Below are 15,160 nucleotides of genomic sequence, written 5' to 3'. Positions count from 1 at the left end.
AGAAAAAAAAAGAAAGAAAAAGAAAACAAACGGCCAAGGCTCCCCGGGCGCGCGCTCTCCCCGCAGAAGCATGGCTTCGCAGACGAACCTCCTCACCCCGCATCGGCGGCCCAGCAAGCCCGCGATTTTTCTAGAACGAACGGGGCGTGGTCAAACCGAGTTGAATCATCCTCCGGGGAGGGCAGTCGAACCGTCTCGCACCTCTCCCCAGCCTTCGTTGCGTATCGCGCCGACGAAACGAGGAGAACTTTCTGGAAGGTGGCGCGGAAGGTATTTAATTGAGCCGCCGAGACGAGAAAGGAGGAGGAGACGGAAGTTAACGCCAGAGCGCGTAGGGATTCCGCCGTGTAGTCGGCGAAGGTTTTGGTCCGTAGGGACGAAGCCGGAGATGAAGAGGATTTCCACCTGAGGGGTGAAGGCTCGGGCTACAGGCAAGAGCGTGTGTTTTCCGCTTTCGAGCGAAGACCCGTGGCAACAGTTGCGGGTGTGAAGCCGACGTGTTCCGGCGAAGAAGTTGAAGTTTGAAGAGTGGCCAATTGAAGACGGGAGGTTTCCTGGAAGAGAAACTTCGAGGGCGCGGAACGACAACAACGCTGGACTTTGAGTGAGTGATTCTCGGAAGAGTATCATTCAGACTTTTGTTCCAAGGACTTTGGACTGAATAGGTTTTATATCTCTTTAGTCTTTAAGTGTCTTGGTTGTTCAATGCATGCGACTGCATTGTAGTGCGTATTGTTGTCTGTGTCCGTTGTTTCAAGTGTGGTTGATTGTACTGTGTAGTACGTTGTACGTTGTTTGTTTGGTGACGTATTGTATGTAACTATTGTGGAGTGTGCATTCTTGTGTATTGTTTTCGGTCTGCCATTTTTGAGAATATAGTATTTGTTTGGTTTATCGACTCTCGGCTCTGACTTGTTCTTTGGGCCACAGCCGGCGTCCGCTGGCGCGCCAAAAAGGACCACTTCTAAATTGTCCACGCTTTCGTGGTGCGGTTCGGAGGGCCAATACTTCGGCCCTTGGAATTAGCCCGGAGATCGCCCCCCTAATAAACGGGACAAGTGTGACAATCTGGTACTTTGAAGATGGGGGTCTTTATTTAAGCTGCTTCATGATATGCGTGCAGGATGTTTCAACTTTTATTTGGGCTACTTAATGATATAAATCAAGGGTGTTATGACAGTTAATTACTTTTCATTTCTGAGTCAAACTACTGCTTCGGTGAGTTGGTTCATGTTTAAAATAAATTCACTACCGCAAAAGAACGAAACACTCAAGAAGAAACACACACACACAGATCAGTGTTTGTGTGTTCCTGTGTGCTTTTCTTCTCATGTGTTTTTTTTTTCCTTTTGCGCTCGTAAATATATCACAATTCTTGAGTTACTCATATTACTTTTCAGATAGTTCACAGCCTCTCTCTCTCACACACACACACACACACACACACACACACACACACACACACACACACACACACACACACACACACACACACACACACACACACACACACACACACACACACAAACAAATGGTCAGTGTGTACAAATTTCAGTCAGTATAACCATCACTGCATCTTTTTATAAACTTATTATAATTACAGCTAAAAAAGGACAATTTGATTGGCACATTTTAGCTCACAACAAGGCTACAGTTCTGGAAATTGGTAATGTAAAATAAAATAGGCAATCACACCAGGATTGGGCTGAATGTATTTTGATTATAAATATAGGCCAAGTAATAACACGGAAAGAACGCTGTAAGCATTGCATAGATTATTGCTTTGGAAAGGATGACCAAATGACACATCGTACATGGAGGTTGAAATACTATGCCTTTAATTAAGAGCCGGAGATAACATCATTTGAGGACGGTATGTGTACCTCTACGTAAGTTAGAGCATCATGGTCAACCTGCATTCTATCGAGAAGTCGTGCCAACACAAATCAATGACCATTGCAGCTGTGGTTGCCGAAAGGTTCCTGTTTGTGTGAGAATAGGTCTCTGCTGAGGGCCTTCTCAGGCTGGCTGTATCCACTTCGCAGGGCTGAACGCTCTATTATGTGACTAACAGAAGAGACTGAAGCTAGCGGTACGATGTAATGAACGATCGGGAATCCAGTTCCATTAAAGCCACACGCAAAGCTCAGCGTGTAGGCACCCATGTTGTCCATCAATAGCCACTCGTCGACAAACACGTCAAAGAACATTTTTCTGGTATCAATGACGTCAAAAGGGTTGCAAGTGCCACCCCACAACGTGGTCAGGATATCCGTCTTTCGTTCTCGTGGCTCCTACAGTAGAGGAAGACAAACCAACCCAAACCATAGTGTTAAATGAGTAGCATACATTCTGTAAATCTGCTTTGAACAGACACCTCTACTGGCTTCCAAATGCTTTATAGTTCTGAACATAGTCCGTACCTCATAAAACAAATACCGATACGCGGCACACTGCTTCTGATCACAGGGACATTTTCTATGACATTGTTGATTTTATTCTCGCATGCTTTAGAACACTGTCATATAAACTTGCTTGAAATGCCCATCGTCCGATTTCTCACTGTAGGAATACCTGCAACAGTATTGTCAGAAACCTACGAACAGCTCTTCACGCAGCGGTAACACTATCTTAGCATACAACAACTTTCAGGAATCCATACGATTTTCCGCGCTAGAAGTGCACCCTAAGTAGCAAAGAAAATCAACCATCTTAAGCTTTTAAATTTTTTCTACTTGGAGCCATTGAAATATCGCATCGTGGTTCATTGAATGTTCAACAAAGAGGTTTGAGTTTTAAGTTCATAAACTGAAGCGCAACTCAAGTTTCTTTTTTCAACTTTTTTATTTACGCAATAAAAAAGACACGAGCAATTGCATAGCTATAACTACAAACACACCTTTACCCTTACTTGTGCGTGAAGACGCTACATGCAGTAGCGTCTTCACGCTCAAGTATAAATACATACTATAAAAGCCGCGCATGCCAGATGAAATGGTCTGGACGTGAGACGACAAGGTATTGATTTCCTTAAACTTCATGACCTTGTAGTAAACAATGACTACCAGCTCACTGCTGTATATACAAGAAAATATTCATTCTTACTCTGTTGCCAGAGCCGAATATCTCTTGAGAACATTGATATTCTTATTCTTGCAGTCTGCCTCATATCTAATTCAAGCTTTGAATTGTTTTTTACAGTTCCAAGTACATCATGAGAACTGTTCATATCAAAACTGCATCAATCTCAAAATGCAAAATGTGCAAACTTTGTGATGGGGGTATTTTGATGGTGGGGGAATTTCAATTATGCACTATTCATTCGAAACTAAAACCCGTTACCTGCAAATGAATACTCCATCGAAGCAGCGTTTCAGACAACCTAAACTGAAACAGCCTATTTACAACTCATCAACTTCACCTATCCTGAGAGTTGATATGTGATATGTGGAGTTTAACGTCCCAAAAGCACCATATGATTATGAAAGATGCCGTAGTAGAGGGATCCGGAAATTATGACCACCTGGGGTTCTTTAACGTGCACCCAAATCTGATACCCTGAGAGTTCGCTTCCCTCCCTCTCGCACTCTAAATATACAGATTGCACCTTACTTTGTGAAGTTGCCAGCAACAGTTGCATACTAGTGGCTCAACTAGTTCATCTCCAGCCCCTTGCACGAGCTGAGCACGTTCGAATAATTAGTTTCATTATTCCATTCCTGCAAGCTTACAAATAGGAAAAACTCCACACGTATTTTGTTGTCTTGCTGCGCGATTTTTCGTTGGGCGCTAACAGGCAACATTAACATTTTCTGTTCAACGAAGTTTAAGTAAATGTATTTACAGGGTCCGCCCACGTGGTAGTCAATTAACGTTCTCTAAGCGACCATATCCTATTCACTCACCTTTAACGGTACAATATTCACATCAGCAAACTCGTACAGATGGCGGGAAATGCAGTTGTCTCTGCTCTCGTTGAGAAATACATCTTGATGCTTTTGAAGCACACCTGTAATATGAATGACGGTGAATTTATTGCATGTTTTGGACCCGAAATACCAGTGGTCTTTATAGAAACAATAAAGAGCCGTTTCTAATACAGTTTTGCAGCCCCGCCGCGGTGGTCTAGTGGCTAAGGTACTCAACTGCTGACCCGCAGGTCGCGGGTTCATATCCCGGCTGCGGCGGCTGCATTTCCGATGGAGGCGGAAATGTTGTAGGCCCGCGTGCTCAGATTTGGGTGCACGTTAAAGAACCCCAGGTGGTCGAAATTTCCGGAGCCCTCCACTACGGCGTCTCTCATAATCATATAGTGGTTTTGGGACGTTAAACCCCAGATATCTATCAATCATCAATACAGTTTTGCATTGATTTCGAAAAGTAATGTTGCATTTGACACTAGGAGAGAAAGAGAAGAACTTCGTTAAAAGCAAATGAGCCCCAGTCCGGGCGCACTATGAGAAAAGAGAGCCTGTAACCATCAAGTAAGCCTGGAAGTTTCAGATGTACGAGTAGTGGCTTCATTATGTCTAAGGAGGAGACCGCCAGTCACTCCTCCTGACCATTCTCATGCGTGCGTTTGCGTTTGCGTGTGAGCGTGCGTGTGAGCGTGCGTGCGTGCGTGCGTGCGTGTGTGTGTGTGTGTGTGTGTGTGTGTGCGTGCGTGCGTGCGTGCGTGTGTGTGTGTGTGTGTGTGTGTGTGTGCGTGCGTGCGTGTGTGCGTGCGTGTGTGTGTGTGTGTGTGTGTGTGTGTGTGTGTGTGTGTGTGTGTGTGTGTGTGTGTGTAGCTGGGAGGGGAGACTACGCAGAGCTTCAGCACAGGTGAGTCGAAGGCATGCAACCTCCCCTTATATACATTTATTAAAAAAAAGGCATACATGTGCCTTTGATGGCTGTCATACGCTCTATGACATCTGCTCGACTCGCAAGGCGCCATCACAACTTCGGCTGCGTCCATCCCAATGATCTTTTTGACCATTACCGCTATGTAGAACGCATGGTGCGAAACACGTGCTTTGAACAGGAGCTTTCCGCAACTACGAAGTTGCGTCATTTTCAACACGTGCCCTGGAGAAACGTTCGCAAGAAATGTGCGATAACGAGAGGTTATAAAGCCGACTAAATATGCGTACCCTCAATAAGGATGTCTCTGCGTCTTTTGCCGACGACTCGGACCGCGAGGTGGTACGCAGACGCAACGAAGAACTGGCCAGGCTCAGCGATGATCCGCACTCCACTCGACGGGGGAAAGTACTCATCCGTTGCACGCCGGACCGACTCGCACACCTGCGTGAGAAGGTCATTGTCTCAATCGGCATATCCGGTGCTTTGTTTCGTCAACGTCAATCTAACGATGCCATTTTTGAAGCGAAGCTGCGCATGATTAAGATGTAAGGGTCCGTGGCGTTATACGCGTAGGTAAGTTCCTGTTTGCAGCAAGTGGCTAGTTTCCTCTGGGTTCAGGATGTCGCTGTAGTCGCTGGAGCTCGATGAAACCAGTAACTGCCGCGTCAGCACTCTGCCAGGACACGCGTGTGCCTTGGTGAACAGGAAACAAGTTACAATTGAGGAAACAATTTTTCAAGAAGCAACCGAGAATTATTGATGAGCGGATTTTTACATAAATTAATAAAACCTAAAGAAAATAAAACAACTTAAAGAGGGACGAGTTATGGGTTGTATATATGACATATATGATATAGGAACCTAAGGTTACGTCAGGCCCCTTAACAACCCAAGTAACTGATAAAAGGTATTTGAATTGTGACTGGTGGGCTGGTAAAATACAGACATAAACAGATAGCTCCCCCCTATATGCGAACATAGCAAATTGTCGCTTGATGTTTGAAGGGGGGGGGGGGGGGCTAAACGTACGGCTACGCAACACATATAGAAGCGTTAATCCCAATGATGAATTATGAGTGTTACCACTGCCAACGGTTGACTGGTAAGCTGACTTATAGTGTGTATCTTAGTAAAATGTGAGGGAAAGGCTGACGTAAGCACGTACAGTGATTGACTTGCGTCCCCGCACTTTGCGGTGCTCGCGTCGCACACGCTTGCTCGGCGTTTGCACTCTGCCACGTACCGGATTTGTAGTGACGTCAGCGTAGGAATGCGTGTAACGTGAACTTTACGAGGTACTCTTTCGTCGTCCTGATTCTTTTGCGGGACAGCGCTCGCTTCGCGCTGTTCTCACACTCTTCTATGCACCAAAAGCAAGGGGCAAGCGTCATGCAAGACACCGAAGTGAACATGAGGTTCACCTAAAAGTGGAGTTTTTTTTATTTAATAAAGTAGCGCTTCGGCCAATGTAAAAGCTTTTATCAGTGCTGATTACGAAGCACCTGTCCGCGCCAACCGGAATGAAGTGGCAGCTTACTTTTAAACCCCGAAATATTTTTCCGCGTAGCACTTACCGATACCATCGTAAGAACGCCACCAAGAGAGTGGCCTAACTTTTTGACATCGGCGTGAGATATCTCTTAGTAAACTACCTCTTTTTTAAGCTGCAGCCTGTTAATATAATTAGGGTTTCCTGTTCCACGATGTCGACTCAGTTCAAGCCTTCCGTCACTTCTTGTTACAGCCACGTGGGAAAGCGTCTGTTGAACAAGTTTGTTCAGAAATATCAGAAACTATAGTCGACATTGCGAACATCATACTTGACGTGGTTTGGACAGGCTCCAGACAGACATATCGCGTAGTGCGCATGGTAGCATTAAGTAAAAAAGTCGAAGGTGTGCAGTAGCCTTCCGCTGCGTAATTTCTAGAAGGGCACGTTGAATCTGTTGTTGGCTTTAGCAATTAATACGACAATAGTTTATGCAAACGCTGGACAAAACTTCAGTCGCTTCTGTAAGGACACGTTTAGACGTTTGTATTGTGATCGCTTCCCATGAAAAAGGGGTCATTCTTTTTTTTAGATACCTTCTTTGAACCACGCACTGGCAATCAGCAGCTGCTTAGGATTTCCGAGTTATGGCGCAAAATATGGGCCGGTTTCGAAGGCGCTGCTGTACCATCGAGAGCCTCTTGCCGTGTTTACGTGCCCATGACCAATTTTCGCTAGTGTGAGGTAATGTTGACTGCATTTTGAACAATGTTGCCTAGTGTTGACAAATCTTTAGCTAAATGCGGGCTGATGTTAACTAGACCAATCTAATAGCACTACCTATTAGTTGTTAGTTAAGGCTCGGATCTTTAAGAGACCGAATTTTTCTTCTTTTAACCGTGATTCAATAACTAAGTTCTGCACTGTTTTTTCACAATTACTACGCAAATGAAATTTGCGATACCACTGAGGCAGCAACTTTCATTCTTAAACTTTGTGATTGCATTTTGTCTGCGGTTTTTGGTATCACACAGTTTTTTTTGTACGAACTTCAAAATGTTGCAGTGGATATGCATACACTTATAAGGCCTAGTTGTACAAATTTCGAAAGAAAAAGGCCGATAAAAATAATTCGCAGTTAAGTTGACAGGACCTGTTTGAATGTGCAGATGCTGCGTACTCCACCTGGGAAGCCACCTCCTATATCGAGGATTGTCATGGGCTTTCCAAGCTCCGTTGCCATATCGAAGACCATCTTGGCCATCTGTATAGTGCGGGAGAAGATCCGCGGGTTTTGGTAGACAGCGCCGACGTGAAAACTGCGAGATGAAGCATCAACGTGCTTATTTGTTCCGGTAAAATAGTTTAGACTACAAAAAGAAAAGGAACTGAGCAATTATTTCTTGCTCTCACTTCGGCTGGCACTGTTTGGTACTTCACTCAAATGTTTTGGAATATGACACACATTTCTCAAACGCATGAAGTGAAGGGAATAAATATGTTCTTTATAATAAAGCTGTTCCATCCAACTTTAGTGGAAAAAATGCCCTCACTGTGGTTCAATACTTCAATCTATTAACCAAAGACTGGAAATGATGAAACTATGCGGGTATATGGAGTGAAAGTTAATATGGACTGGGACAAGCTGTCCCAAAGTCAAATTGAAGTCGGTGGCATATTACCTGTATGATACTGTTTTAGAAGAGAGTACCGAATCATTTTTGTCGAAGTTAAAATTAGGAGTATTATTTTCATCTTGATAGCTCTTATTACCAAAGAGTAGTATTAATATAATGCTTTATAGAATCTTAATGATTACAGAACCGAATTTTTTTCCGCTGCACTAACGGAGCAGGTGAAAAAGTGAAATTAAAACATTCCTCACCTTACACCGACTACGTTACAGTGGAGATCTCGAGCAGTTTCCAGAATATGTCTCGCTTCATCCACAGTGCAACCAAATTTCTCATCGAACGAAATCATGCAGCCATCACTGTCACCCTTTATTCGAAGTAACAACCTGAAAGAAGCAAAAATGCCAGTGATCAGGAGACACTGCGTTTTATTTTCTGCGGTTTGGGAGCGTTGTCTGTCGCACTCAGTAACACGCATTTATGTCTAGCCCTTATGTCTTTATGGCCTCACATCCTTACGTTCGCACGCCCACAAAAATGCCTTGATGCCACCATGTATTTTATTTATAACCAGACTCATAGCCTCTCGCTTCATTTATGATCATTTCAGTAGAGGGTCCTTACAGGAGTTAAATGTGTGACTGCAAGGCATACAACTGAAGGCAATTTAAGTGTAGACTAAAATTACTTCCCTCGGATTTATAATGTACGACAGAGATACCGAAGCGTACTAATTGTACTTAATTATATATTTCCCAAGTTACATAAGAAATCTTTACATAAACGTGCAACGCACCATTTGGCACACGAAATAGGCTTTTCAATAATATTTATCGATGGGCAAGCGAACAGGGAGAAACTAGACAAATAATTGTAAAGGAGTGCTTGCGAAACGAGAAAATTTTCAACGCAGAGATGCACAGTGCCAATAACAGCTTAGCTGTTTCCACCATCTCTTTACATCAAGTCAATAAAAACAATTGGCTTTGCGCACCTGGCGTCCTTGTCCTCGATTTTGTGCAACTCTTCGACACAGTCGAACGTCATCAGCGTGACGCCGTGGGCTGCGGCAAACTTCATGTGAGACGTACTCTTCACAGGGTGGGCGTATAATATGCGGTCCGGGTGAACACCCATTTCAAGTATCATCTGTATCTCTGTCTGGGAACAAAAGTTGCGTCTGTATGGTTTGTATGCATTTTGTATGGTTGTATGCTATTTGCATGGTTGTATGCTATTCGTATACAAGAAGTGATGGCACGAGCTGTAAAAGCAGGAATTGTGGAGCGCAGAAGTGTCAGCGCGAACAGACACGCACAAGAGAAAAGGCTCGTACTCACAAGTGCTGCTTGCGCGTGGCTCCTCGCGCTGGGATACTGCCTTGCACCATAACGAACTGACCCCTCAAAAAAAAAAAAAACATCGATGAAAGAAATAGTAAAATGAAGCTTTACCCAGTTCTCTGAATCCGTTTTGCGATACAAAGTAGATTTTCGGTAAGAAATTTTCGGTTACGCGCCACTCACAGCATTCGAGCAGTCGAAGTTCACGTTCCGGGCGTTCAGCTCCTCTAGCAAAACAGGGTCTCCGCAAGCCTTTATTGCTGAAAAAACACAATACAAGAATGGAAATCATTTTTATAAAAAAGGAAAAGAGAAATCAGCTATGAAAGCAGTTTAAAATCATGCGACCTTGATGGTAGATATTCATGGTAGGAAACAGCACGCCACGTCGAAGACAAGAAAGACCGCACACCGCTAGTCCTGCTTGATCTTGCCTTCGCTGTATCGCGCTGTTTTCTACTTTGAGCATGGAAGCAAAGCTAAACATTGCTTTTCCACACGATGTAAATATTATCGATTGATTGATATGTGAGGTTTAACGTCCCAAAACCACCATATGATTATGAGAGACGCCGTAGTGGAGGACTCCGGAAATCTCGACTACCTGGGGTTCTTCAACGTGCACCCGAATCAGAGCACACGGGCCTACAGCGTTTAAGCCTTCACCGAAAATGCATGTACATAGTATCATACCGAAGAATGGCGTCACACGGGGCAGACACTGCTGCCAGAGCTCCACCTTGGAGATAATGTCCCGAAGGTCACAGACGAAAAATGAGTCGTCCTCATCCTGCAAAGGGCAAAATCGAATGATTCCTTAATCACGTCTTTCGCAACTAACGCCATGTTCAGACTACGTGTGCTACGTACGGATGCTCAGCAAGGATCGTAACCGCAAACTCAAGCGACGTTATCAGCTTGTTCAGATATTGTTCTACTTAGCGTGAAGGCGTTCCGTAAAGGGCGCAAATGTTGCCGGGCCCACTACTTTTACGACAAATAGTGATTTTCTTTCGCGGAGCTTCCGGCCTACCCGGATTCCGCGTCTTGATGCGAGTCTTGAGAGCCATGCAGTAGTGTATGTGTGCTGTTGGTTTGGCAGACTAGAGCGCAGACGCTACGTTCGTTAATGAGAGCGCCCGTCGCGTCTCTCCTTTAGCCTAACCATCCCAGTCATGGCCAAACACGTGCACGAATCTCGCTAGGCGGCAATAATTGCAGCGATGACGGAACACACATTCAGTGTGATGATTGGCACGTCGTAAAAAAACGTATCGTGCCCAAAAATTGCACCATCTCTCACTAAAGGGGACCATGTGTAGCAGCGGGCGCTATAGCGCTGCCTCTCACGGCGGCGTTGCACAGGAGAGAGATATGGGGAGGCGCACAGAACGCAGTGATCGACCGGTATTTTCTATTTTAACATGCAAATCGCTGCTAATGAGCACTGAGAGAAAGAAAGCTCCGATTCGGCAAAGAGACCCGCAGTCCACTTTTAGTCAACTTGCACACTACGAATTTTTATTGTTCAACAATACAAAGGAGATATCTCCCATCCGCATTATAAGGAGGCCAAGATACAGTGGGAGGGGGGGGTAGCCAGCGAATGATTGTGTAGGGCGAGCGGTCGGTTTTTTTGGGCGAAGCTCCCTATGCCATAGGTCGTGCGTCCGTGATGTATGTATGTATGTATGTATGTATGTATGTATGTATGTATGTATGTATGTATGTATGTATGTATGTATGTATGTATGTATGTATGTACGTACGTACGTACGTACGTACGTGGGCGCTTGTGCGCTTGTGCGCTTGTGCGCTTGTGCCAAAGTGTGCGCTTGTGCCACGTACGTACGTACGTACGTACGTGGCACAAGCGCACACTTTTCAGTTGAGGAGGAAACCCGAACACGTTAATCATAAATAGAAGGATAGACGCTTCTGATGAAATAATTTAAAGAGTCGAGTGTTGATGACTTAACCTCCAATAAAATTTGCCTTGAATTTGATGCTTGCAAAAAAAAAAAAAACGCCAGGCCTGCGCGGAAGCCGCAGCACAGTCACAGCGAAAGCTAGAAGAGCGGCCTTTTAGAGCCTTTTCAAAACACTCATTGGGTGACTACCGCAAGCATACTTGCTTGGTACCCACTAGGGCATTAGTAATAAGATTTTGGGTAGTAGGGTGGCATTCACTGTGCTATTTTTTGTCATTCTTCTGAGAAGCGTGGTATCCGCGAAACACTTGAAAGGAATTTCGTGCCAATTGTTCATGCAGTGGCTGACGACGATAAAAATTATGCCGGAAGTGGGCATGCGCCGCAGTTAACAGGGAAACAAGAACAAGCTTTTGTAATGGGTTGAAGCATTGGACGGCCCACTCGTTTCGGTATTTGCATTGTGCGACAACTGGTTGTTCTTTCGCTGTTCTAAAACGCTTATAAGTCGTATTAACGAGATTGCTTTCCCGACATCAAGCCTGACTAACGCAAGTTTGCCCAGAAGTCTCAAGCAGTAAAAAAAAAGTAGCGTAGCTCAGTGGTAGAATACTGGGCTGGCACCCAGCAGACCGGCAGCGGTGGCGGACGTACAACTGCGCGTGACCCGAGTCGTGATCTCATAACAGCTTTCGAAGTAGAACTATAGTATCAGAAGGACGTGCTTCGAGCGCTTTCGGACCAGAAAAAGTTGCCACGTCAAACTCGCTGGGCGTAACCTCATTGGTTTCAGCAAGGTTTAGTTAGGGAGGGTTCGGCCGCAGACCCTTTCCCTGTTTACAAACACGGACCCTTGATAACATCCGGTTTCGTCCACCGATGTGTCTCTAATAGCAGCTGTAAGCAAGAAGAGCTTTAGAAATTATCCCGCTTATTTTCTACACTTTCCTTTCTTTACTTGGCAAAACATTTTCAAATAAAAGTTCCTTTCAGCTACACAAAAATGACAAGGCACTCCTTTGAGCTTTACGCACGCACCTTTTATCGAAAATATTAAAGAGAAACTTTCCTTACCCTTGAAAAACACTTGAGAGCGTGTTTTCAGTTTCGAAGTTAGGAGCTGCTAAATGAGGTGACCGGAAGTTTTTTCGGGGTACAAAGCTTGCTATCTTGAAACCAATGGTTTCAAGGTCACAAGCGTTGTACCCTAGAAAACTTCCCGTCACCTCATTTACCAGCTCCTAATGTAGAAATTGAGAGTACGTTTTCAAGTACCTTTTAAATGTAATATATGTCTTTATTTAGTTTTTCAGAAAAAAAATAACATGCGTACAGTTTAAGTAAATCTCTTCTAATTGATTAAGTATCTCAAAAAAACATTTATTTGACGACATTTTGCCAAATATTAAAAAGAAAGTGTAGAAAATCAGCGGGCTATTTTCTAAAGCCCTTCTTGCTCACCAACGCCATTCTGGTACATCGAAGGATGAAACCGGAAGTCGTCAAGGGCCTGTGGTTGTAAAGAGTGAAAGGGTCTATAGTGAACTAGTATATACTAATGAACTAGAGGTGGTGAAATGAAAAAGTAGACACGAAGCGCAGGCCGTAATATAGTGCGCGAGTGCCACCTCTCGTTCGGTCCTTGGAATATCCGCTGGATGGCGGTACTTCTATATGCTGAATATATGGTGAAAAGATGCGAGATGGCGGTACTTGGAGTGTTCAATAATTGGATGGACGGATGCATGGATGGGCTCACGGGTAGACGCATGGACGAACGCATGGACAACGCAAGGACGGACGCATGGATGGATGCCCGGACAGACGGCCAGACGGACGTATGAACAGACGCACGGACGGCTAACTCATCAATCTTATATAATCTATCAGTGAATATGCTGCACATGATTTTTTTTCTGTCAAGAAACTCGCTAGCAGACGCTGCCTGCATCACCTTTAGACGCGAGAGAGGACAGCATAGAAGAGGAGGAGTAGAGGCGGGCGCCCATGCGCAGTGGGGTGTAAACGGCGTAGTGATGGATGCCTTAAGGAGGTAGCGGGGTGGGCGGGGAGCAAGCGCTGACTTTACTCGGCGACAACTTTTCTTAGCACTGAAGGGAAAGTTACGGAGGCGGAGTTTCTGCACATGCAGCAGTACTCGAAGTAGTCCGTTTGTGCGCACGTCTCTAACGCTAAGGAAAGTAACGGGGGGGCACCATTAGCGTTTCATATAGACGCATACGCCGCTTAGTGTTTGAGGTGCACGTAAAAAGGCTGGACTTTCTCGCGCGTTCAAAAACCCGAAGTCACAACGGATAAATTTAAGTAAATACCACCATCCTAATGGTGGGACCTGCGTCCTGTCTCAAATATTTCTACATAGAACATAAAGGGGGAAATTCCATATTTCACGGTGAAAATACGGGCGCTGTTGTGGAACTGCATTCACTGGCGGTAGGATGCCCGCAATTGGGGCTGTAGCCTTCGCTCCAACGCCAAGAAAAGTCGTGGCCGAGTGCAGCCGACGCTGCATGCGCAGGCGTTCTGAGACGAGTGAGGGGTGGAGTGCAGGAGAGGAGGGGGAGGGGGCGCGCATGCGCACCCGTCTTATGTCAACTCAACTTGAAGAAGTGACAGAAGAGGAGAGCAGCGCATGCGCCGTGAGAGCAAAAGCGAGAACGCAGGAGAAGCAGGTGGTAGGAGAAAAGTTGAGAGACGAACGCATAGCTGTTGGCGAGAAGGAAGGAGGAGAGTTGCGCATGCGTAGTGTGAGTGTGGACGCCGACGCCACGGGACATAGACCCAAGCAATAGATGCTCCGCATCTAAAAGATCAATGTGAACATGCGTGGTCGCTAGCTATGCAAACGGACGGTACAGCTGTTACGCGATACTTCTCTTTCGACAGATGTGATAGCAGTCTGAACGCCGCCTAAGATTTTATTGGCGTAGTTTTCGAGTGTCAAAAAGAATGAGCTGCGTGTAGTGACATGTGTTCAACAAAGCACGTTGAATAACTAGTTGGTGATGCACATTGCTTTTTGAAATATATTCACAGCTAAAGTAAAAAAAAAAACATACACACAGAAGACCATGACAGGAGTACAGTGTGAAAACAGCACCCTTTTCGTAATGCCCTTCGGTTTCCTTCCATATAAGCTCTAGCACTAAATATCTTCCAAGAAGAAAAGAAGGTGACATTTTTTTCGGGAATTCAAAGAACGTCACTGCCCCTGATAAGCTCGCCACGTAATCAATATGCAGTGAGAGCGACTATGTACAGTTGGAAAATGTCAGTAATTAATCCCAAAACACTTCCTTCTTTCGTTTTTCGGGAAATGCTAATAACATACACCCGTATTAGGCTACGCAAGATTGAAAAGAACAGCTGAGCCTACTCACTATAACCTGAACAGTTTTTTCTTTGAATATTGTGTTCTTGTCAGTGATGCTACGTTCCTTTGAATAGCGATGTCTTTGCGTAGGTTACCTTATGTTAATCATTTTTCTAGTGATTACAATTACGATGAATGCACTCAAGCACTTGCAACGATAACATTTTTCGTTACCATAGTTTAGTGAGTCTCAGAGGGGGTTCACAGAACTGATGGTCAAGAAAGTAATTATTAAAGGTAGTGTTTGATTTTTATGGCACATTTTGTCCCGTGAAGGAGTCACTTCTGATTAGAGTATATAGTTGGGCATGTTGGTAAGACATAGTTGATCGACGTAGCGCGTTTAGAAACATAGGACAAAAAAAGGGACAGAAGGGAGCGCTAAGCGCTCCCTTCTGTCCCTTCCCTTGTCCTATGTTTCTAAACGCGCTACGTCGATCAACTATCACTTCTGATATTTATATGCGTCACTGCTTAAGATGTTTGCATTGCGGGGGAACTGACCTACTCTTCCATCTTCATTT

The 15,160-nt window shown here is 44.8% G+C and overlaps 1 protein-coding gene across 5 annotated transcripts in view; it reads right to left on the bottom strand.

The window, feature by feature from the left end:
- Positions 1 to 1,815: 1,815 nt before the first annotated feature.
- The window catches only part of LOC142805536 (ornithine decarboxylase-like), a 72,513-nt gene continuing 59,168 nt past the window's right edge, over positions 1,816 to 15,160 (bottom strand). For 4 of the 5 annotated variants that reach the window (XM_075891193.1, XM_075891195.1, XM_075891196.1 and 1 more), the window contains 8 exons: positions 10,005 to 10,101; positions 9,495 to 9,571; positions 8,963 to 9,129; positions 8,220 to 8,354; positions 7,488 to 7,653; positions 5,133 to 5,286; positions 3,906 to 4,009; positions 1,816 to 2,294 (listed from right to left, as the gene is read on the bottom strand). In XM_075891193.1, coding sequence (XP_075747308.1) covers positions 1,947 to 2,294; positions 3,906 to 4,009; positions 5,133 to 5,286; positions 7,488 to 7,653; positions 8,220 to 8,354; positions 8,963 to 9,129; positions 9,495 to 9,571; positions 10,005 to 10,101 — 1,248 coding nt within the window. In that variant the 3' untranslated portion in view covers positions 1,816 to 1,946. The remainder of the gene's footprint in view (positions 2,295 to 3,905; positions 4,010 to 5,132; positions 5,287 to 7,487; positions 7,654 to 8,219; positions 8,355 to 8,962; positions 9,130 to 9,494; positions 9,572 to 10,004; positions 10,102 to 15,160) is intronic. The other variant, XM_075891198.1, reaches the window with a different exon arrangement.

Source organism: Rhipicephalus microplus, chromosome 1 (assembly GCF_043290135.1).
Source record: "Rhipicephalus microplus isolate Deutch F79 chromosome 1, USDA_Rmic, whole genome shotgun sequence".
Classification (NCBI taxonomy): Eukaryota; Metazoa; Arthropoda; class Arachnida; order Ixodida; family Ixodidae; genus Rhipicephalus; species Rhipicephalus microplus.
This window is presented reverse-complemented; position numbering and strand designations above follow the sequence as displayed.